At 47.8% G+C, this 7,980-nt stretch overlaps 1 protein-coding gene across 1 annotated transcript in view; it reads left to right on the top strand.

The window, feature by feature from the left end:
* Positions 1-7,739, top strand: part of anks1b (ankyrin repeat and sterile alpha motif domain containing 1B) — a 323,994-nt gene extending 316,255 nt beyond the window's left edge. Inside the window, 1 exon segment of the mRNA XM_045722208.1 lies at positions 5,086-7,739. Coding sequence (XP_045578164.1) covers positions 5,086-5,199 — 114 coding nt within the window. The 3' untranslated portion in view covers positions 5,200-7,739.
* The last annotated feature ends 241 nt before the right edge of the window (positions 7,740-7,980 follow it).

A 7,980-nucleotide genomic window follows, 5' to 3' on the forward strand; every position in this document is an offset into this window, starting at 1 on the left:
TTGGAGATGTGAGGTTTTCTTTCCCTCTGTGTGTGTGTGTTCATATTCATAGGCCATTCACAGAGATGATGGACGATGGCATGACTCCGCTGCTGTTACATTAACCATTAACCGCCTGCCCTGACAGTGTGTCTGTGTGCTCGTGTGTGTGTGTGCTTTTGAGCATATGCCTGCATGTGTTTGTGTTGTGTGTGTGGGCAATGTAGTTAATGGCCTGTGTAGTGCTGCGGAGGGAACTACAGTGAAGCATGCTGCAGGATTCACTTAATATTCCCACCAGCAGCTGTTCACAGTCATTATTTTGCAGCACTTCTATGTCTGTGTAAACCCGTGGATTACTGTTCCTCCTCCTCCTCTCCTTCTGTGCTCCTCCTCTCCTCCTTCTCTCTCCTTTCCTCCTCCTCCTCTCCACCTCCTCTCCTACTCTCCTCCTTATCTCCTCCTTCTCTCCTCTCTCCTCCTCTCCTCTCCTACTCTTCTCCTCCTCTCCTACTCCCCTTCTCTCCTCCTACTCTCCTACTCTCCTCCTCCTCCTCCTCTCCTACTCTCCTTCTCTCCTCCTACTCTCCTCCTCCTCCTCTCCTACTCTCCTTCTCTCCTCCTACTCTCCTCTCCTTCTCTCCTTCTCTACTCTCCTCTCCTCCTCCTCCTCTCCTACTCTCCTTCTCTCCTCCTACTCTCCTCTCCTTCTCTCCTTCTCTACTCTCCTCTCCTTCTCTCCTACTCTCCTCTCCTTCTCTCCTTCTCTACTCTCCTCTCCTTCTCTCCTACTCTCCTCCTCCTCCTCTCCTACTCTCCTCTCCTACTCTCCTTCTCTCCTCCTACTCTCCTCCTCCTCATCTCCTACTCTCCTTCTCTCCTTCTCCTCTCCTACTCTCCACCTCTCCTACTCCTCTTCTCCTCTCCTTCTATCCTTCTCCTCTCCTTCTCTCCTACTCTCCTCTCCACCTCTCCTTCTCCTCTCCTACTCTCCTTCTCCTCTCCTACTCTCCTTCTCTCCTTCTCCTTCTCTCCTTCTCCTCTCCTACTCTCCTTCTCTCCTACTCTCCTTCTCCTCTCCTCCTCTCCTACTCTTCTCCTACTCTCCTTCTCTTCTCCTACTCTCCTTCTCTCCTTCTCCTCTCCTCCTCTCCTTCTCCTCTCCTCCTTCTCCTTTCCTCCTCTCTTACTCTCCTTCTCCTCTCCTTCTCTCCTCCTTCTCTCCTACTCTCTTCTCCTACTCTCCTCCTCCTCTCCTCCTCTCCTCCTCCTTCTCTCCTGGTAAGACAGATACGGCTTCGTTTTTAAATCTTCCTCTGTCTTGTCCTCCTTTCTCTACCTCATCCTTGTGTGTATGTGTGTTCGTTTGCCTGCATGAAGTGTTCCTTTGGTGTGTCCCTGGTGTTAACCATCGTTGCAGTTGTTACTATGGCGTTACCGAACTGTTACCATACGGTTTCAGTGTCGTTGCCGTGCTGTTGCCGAGCAGGCCCCCTTTGACCTCTGTGTTCCTCCCCCTATAGGTCATCATGTACCCCTCTAGCCGTTGGTCGCTGGGTCACATATACACCCCCCACCGGCCTCCACTTCCTCCTCCTTCACCACTCCTCCTCCGTCACCCTCACAAAGTTCCCTTTCAGGTCTTCCTCCCTTCTCCGTTCTTTCTTACTCTTGACTGACTGCTCTCTTTGTTGGTTTTGTCTCCATACACTTTGATCACTCAATAGAAGCTATTTTGTTTGTCTCGGTGGTTGGTCCTGCCTCTGTCAACTCCACTCACATCGTGTGTGTGTGTGTGTGTGTGCACATTCATACATTCTTCCAGTTTCAGCTTTGCAGTGTTCACAGGCAGGGACCCACCCCACAAATCATCTTTTAGTCTATCACGGACCAATGTGGTGGAAGGAAAGCACCCTCGGCAACCAGAATGAGTTTTGATTGGTTGTTGAAAAGTTAACTTTTGAGGGGGAAAGAGCATAGCTTGGTCTTGAACAAGTCATTTTCAGTAATGGGAATTTGTTGTGGGGTTAGAGTACAGTATGGAGATTATTTGTAATATTATATATTTTATACTGTTTTCTTTTCTTTCCTCATTAAAATACATTGTGATACGTACATTGATATGAGGCCAACAATATTTTTTCAGACCTAAAGCAAGTGCCTCCATATTTAAGTGTTGGTGTGGAAGTCTGTGATCGTGCCTCTCCACTATAACTCTCTCTCTCTCCTGTTCTCTCAGCCCCAGACCTCTCTCTCTCTCTCTCTCTCTCCTGTTCTCAGAGCTCTCTCTCTCTCCTGTTCTCAGACCTCTCTCTCTCTCTCTCCTGTTCTCAGACCTCTCTCTCTCTCTCTCCTGTTCTCTCAGACCTCTCTCTCTCTCTCTCTCTCTCTCCTGTTCTCAGACCTCTCTCTCTCTCTCTCCTGTTCTCAGACCTCTCTCTCTCTCTCTCCTGTTCTCTCAGACCTCTCTCTCTCTCTCTCTCTCTCCTGTTCTCAGACCTCTCTCTCTCTCTCTCCTGTTCTCTCAGACCTCTCTCTCTCCTGTTCTCTCAGACCTCTCTCTGTTCTCTCAGACCTCTCTCTCTCTCTCTCTCTCCTGTTCTCTCAGACCTCTCTCTCTCTCTCTCCTGTTCTCTCAGACCTCTCTCTCTCTCTCCTGTTCTCTCAGACCTCTCTCTCTCTCCTGTTCTCTCAGACCTCTCTCTCTCTCCCTGTTCTCTCAGACCTCTCTCCCGTTCTCTCAGACCTCTCTCTCTCTCCTGTTCTCTCAGACCTCTCTCGTTCTCTCAGACCTCTCTCTCTCTCTCTCTCCCTGTTCTCTCAGACCTCTCTCTCTCTCTCTCCTGTTCTCTCAGACCTCTCTCTCTCTCTCTCTCTCTCCTGTTCTCTCAGACCTCTCTCGTTCTCTCAGACCTCTCTCTCTCTCTCTCCTGTTCTCTCAGACGTCTCTCTCTCTCTCTCCTGTTCTCTCAGACCTCTCTCTCTCTCTCTCCTGTTCTCTCAGACCTCTCTCTCTCTCTCTCCTGTTCTCTCAGACCTCTCTCTCTCTCTCCTGTTCTCTCAGACCTCTCTCTCTCTCTCTCTCTCTCCTGTTCTCTCAGACCTCTCTCCCGTTCTCTCAGACCTCTCTCTCTCTCTCTCTCCTGTTCTCTCAGACGTCTCTCTCTCTCCTGTTCTCTCAGACCTCTCTCTCTCTCTCTCCTGTTCTCTCAGGCCTCTCTCTCTCTCTCTCTCTCTCTCTCTCTCTCCTGTTCTCTCAGACCTCTCTCTCTCTCTCTCTCTCTCCTGTTCTCTCAGACCTCTCTCTCTCTCTCTCTCCTGTTCTCTCAGACCTCTCTCTCTCTCTCTCTCTGTTCTCTCAGACCTCTCTCTCTCTCTCTCTCTCCTGTTCTCTCAGACCTCTCTCTCTCTCTCTCCCTGTTCTCTCAGACCTCTCTCTCTCTCTCTCTCTCTCTCCTGTTCTCTCAGACCTCTCTCTCTCTCTCCTGTTCTCTCAGACCTCTCTCTCTCTCTCTCTCCTGTTCTCACAGACCTCTCTCTCTCCTGTTCTCTCAGACCTCTCTCTCTCTCTCCTGTTCTCTCAGACCTCTCTCTCTCTCTCCCTGTTCTCTCAGACCTCTCTCTCTCTCTCTCTCTCTCCTGTTCTCTCAGACCTCTCTCTGTTCTCTCAGACCTCTCTCTCTCTCTCTCTCCTGTTCTCTCAGACGTCTCTCTCTCTCTCCTGTTCTCTCAGACCTCTCTCTCTCTCTCTCCTGTTCTCTCAGGCCTCTCTCTCTCTCTCTCTCTCTCTCTCTCTCTCTCCTGTTCTCTCAGACCTCTCTCTCTCTCTCTCTCTCTCTGTTCTCTCAGACCTCTCTCTCTCTCTCTCTCCTGTTCTCTCAGACCTCTCTCTCTCTCTCTCTCCTGTTCTCTCAGACCTCTCTCTCTCTCTCTCTCCTGTTCTCTCAGACCTCTCTCTCTCTCTCTCCTGTTCTCTCAGACCTCTCTCTCTCTCTCTCTCTCTCTGTTCTCTCAGACCTCTCTCTCTCTCTCCTGTTCTCTCAGACCTCTCTCTCTCTCTCTCTCTGTTCTCACAGACCTCTCTCTCTCTCTTGTTCTCTCAGACCTCTCTCTCTCTCTTTCTCTCTCAGACCTCTCTCTCTCTCTCTGTTCTCTCAGACCTCTCTCTCTCTCTCTCTCCTGTTCTCTCAGACCTCTCTCTCTCTCTCTCTCCTGTTCTCTCAGACCTCTCTCTCTCTCTCGTTCTCTCAGACCTCTCTCTCTCTCCTGTTCTCTCAGACCTCTCTCTCTCTCTCTCTCTCTCTGTTCTCTCAGACCTCTCTCTCTCTCTCTCTCTCTCCTGTTCTCTCAGACCTCTCTCTCTCTCCTGTTCTCTCAGACCTCTCTCTTCTGTTCTCTCAGACCTCTCTCTCCTCTCTGTTCTCTCAGACCTCTCTCTCTCTCTCTCTCCTGTTCTCTCAGACCTCTCTCTCTCTCCTGTTCTCTCAGACCTCTCTCTCTCTCTCTCTCTCTCCTGTTCTCTCAGACCTCTCTCTCTCCTGTTCTCTCAGACCTCTCTCTCTCTCTCTCTCCTGTTCTCTCAGACCTCTCTCTCTCTCCTGTTCTCTGACCTCTCTCTCTCTCTCTCTCCTGTTCTCTCAGACCTCTCTCTCTCTCTCTCTCTCTCTCCTGTTCTCTCAGACCTCTCTCTCTCCTGTTCTCTCAGACCTCTCTCTCTCTCTCTCTCTCTCCCTGTTCTCTCAGACCTCTCTCTCTCTCCTGTTCTCTCGACCTCTCTCTCTCCCCTGTTCTCTCAGACCTCTCTCTCTCTCTCCTGTTCTCTCAGACCTCTCTCTCTCTCTCTCCTGTTCTCTCAGACCTCTCTCTCTCTCTCTCCTGTTCTCTCAGACCTCTCTCTCTCCTGTTCTCTCAGACCTCTCTCTCTCCTGTTCTCTCAGACCTCTCTCTCTCTCTCTCTCCTGTTCTCTCAGACCTCTCTCTCTCTCTCTCTCTCTGTTCTCTCAGACCTCTCTCTCTTCTGACATGTATTATTATCCCACTTTTTCTCTGACAACGTTTAACCAACCCTCTCTCTCTCCCTACTCTCACTCCTTCTCCCTCTCTCAGATGGAGCAGCCGTCGATGGAGCAGAAGGGTCATGCCAACGTGCCGTGGATAGTGGAACCAGGGCAGGAGGCCAAGAGAGGAGCGAACACCAAGTATGAGACCACTATTTTCTAATAGCGTATACCACCCGCCTGTCCACTCCTGTGTGTGTGCCTTGCAGAGAGCTGGCCCTCTAGAGGCCCCCCAACGGAGCTGCACGGCACGAGCAACCCTCTTATGCGGCGACGTGTGTGACCTCACTGGCCGAAAAACCCACCCCGCCCGCTCCGCCGTTAGCTGCCGCAACCTCTGCATGATGCCGTTTGGCGCTGCGCTGTGTGTCTCTCTCTCACACACTCCTCTCTCTTGCTCTCTCCCTCCCCCCCTCCCTTTCCTTGTCCTGTTGACGCCTTAGCCTGCCTGCAGGGGCGGAGCATGAACTTTTACCCTTGGGGTGATGGTGCACCTCTCTGTCTAGACCTGTAGGGGGCAACAGTCAGTTCTATTTTTCCATTTTCCATGGTCAGCCCTCCCCTCTTATGTGTCAGGCAGGCAGTCAGTTGGTCAGTCAGTCAATCACTCTTATTTTTGTTCCTGACTGGGGGGGTGGAACCATTTGGTTATATCTCATTTTTATCCTCTTCCTACTGCTGTTCCTCCGCTCCTCGCTTTTCTTTTTTGTCTCTCTTTTTTCACCCCTTCGACAAGCTGAATGAGAATATCTAGACCATTATGCTGCTAAGAACCCCACCCCTAACAGTCTTTTTGTCTTTGTTGTTTTAGAGCAAAGCCAATTCTCCAGCACTAGGTTTGTGTGCTGATGTTTTGCGGGATTTTGTTGTCCAGTACTGGCAACCCAGAGGAGGTGGAGGGAACATTTGTTTATCAGTTCCATCCAGTTGGAGAGGATAATGGACTGCTATCAGAGATGATGTAGCAAATGTTACTTTTCCTAAAAAAAAGTTGCTAGTTCAGCAGACTCCTGTTTTTATCATATATCAGTCTTTGATTTTTACTGCAGATTATTTTTTTTAGACATACTTTGAGAAATTTGAGTGGCAAAGCGTTGTTTGTTTATTTGAGACTAATTGACCTTTGACACAGGAAGGAATAGTTTTTAAACCACACGCTATACCTGTGTCCAGATTGAATTTGTTTAAAATAGGTTATTATTAGATTCATCATTTTCTTTCTATACTTGTTCTGTTGGGAAATGCTGAAAAGGTTTAGCTTGTGGCTTGTGAGGCGCATGGAGTCCATTTTGGACTGACTGGTGACGAGGGAGGGGCGGGGCCGGTGGATAGGAAGTGGGGTTTGGGGACTCTCTGGATAAGTGGTGTGATCTCATTCGCAGGGCAATGCCGGACGCCCATGTCTATTACTGTGGAATGCAAAGAATGTAGCCAGCCTTAAACATGGACCCTCTCACACACAATGCAAAAAGGACTACAAATGTGGACCCTTCTGTCTCTGTGTCAAAGGACTACAAACATGGACACTAACGACATTGGTGTTTAAGGTTGATTACAAAACGAGGACATCTTCCCACAAACCACAAACATTGGACCCATGGACTATCTGTACACACACACACATACAGTTAAGGGACTTCTTAGTAACAGATGTCAGTCAGATATGTGAATGTAGACTTTCATTGAAGCAGCCACAACTACAACTCTAGCCCCTGTTCTGCATTCAATTGGACCTTGACCTTTGAACTCTATACCACGGTCACCAAAGGTCTGGACGGTAACGGACAACTGTCTGTATTTGAATGGGGATGAGGTAAAGGACTTCTGGTTGGCTCTTTTCCTCTTGTTTTAGTTTTGTTTAATGGTCAATAATACAATAATATGGATATAATGTGACTAGCCGTGCCGGACCACCATGCAACAGGTGAGCCCTGTGCCAAGTGGCATCACAAAGGATGGCTCCGCCTACCTGAGCAAAACGCCATCCATCCCAATTAAAGAAATATTCATATTAATGCCGGACGTTTTAAATGTTTCATATGAGAGTATTATATTACATTATGATTATTCTTGTGCAATTCTTGTCTACTCTTGTCTTAATGTTACATTATTTTTATATGATATGCTGAAATGAAAAAATCCGGGCTTGAGAATGATTGCCATCCTTTAAAAAAATACCATTATAGTTCTATACTGAGAGTGAATGTTTCAGATGGCTCCTCTCCTTATTATTAATAATAATAGCTATTATTATTTGTATTAATATTGGTGTGTCCGGTCAACACACCAATCTGTTTCTCATGGGGCTAGACTCATAACTCCAAGCAGATGGAATATTTTACCACAGTATTTATGTATTCTTTGGATGAATACATAGTCCTCTCTATATGTACATAGATATTTTGCCAGCTCATTGTTCATACATGTAATGTAGTAAAACATTTACAAAAATAAAGGAATAAAATATTTGCCGCACATCGCACTGGAAACAAGGTACCAAAATGAAAAGGTCAGAGTTGAAAATAAAATCTATGGTTGTAGAGATTGTATTGGGGAGGGTTGGGACAGGGTGATGACATCACTGCTGACTAACTCATGTACATAGGCTTGGGCTTCCAGCACACAGATTTTGTACGTTTTGGTCATTATTTATATCCTTGTAAATCACATGGAATAAACACAACTTGTACAACCATTAATCAACATTGGTCTCCGGGTCTATACTTTACTGGGTTGTAATGTACTGGTTGAGATTGTCCTTTTTTATTTGTCCCATGAATTTTCCAACTTGTACTGATTTTTGTCGGGGAGTGAGTCTCAATTGTAATTTGTTGATTCCTCGTGTCGGCTCACCTAAAAAAGGCACTGGAGAAGGTATGAGGTTCCTCCCCTTGTACCTTCTCCTCCAATTCATTTTTAGGAGACAGGCAGAGAGGATGTGACG

Source organism: Salmo salar, chromosome ssa07, assembly GCF_905237065.1.
Source record: "Salmo salar chromosome ssa07, Ssal_v3.1, whole genome shotgun sequence".
In the NCBI taxonomy this organism is placed as follows: Eukaryota; Metazoa; Chordata; class Actinopteri; order Salmoniformes; family Salmonidae; genus Salmo; species Salmo salar.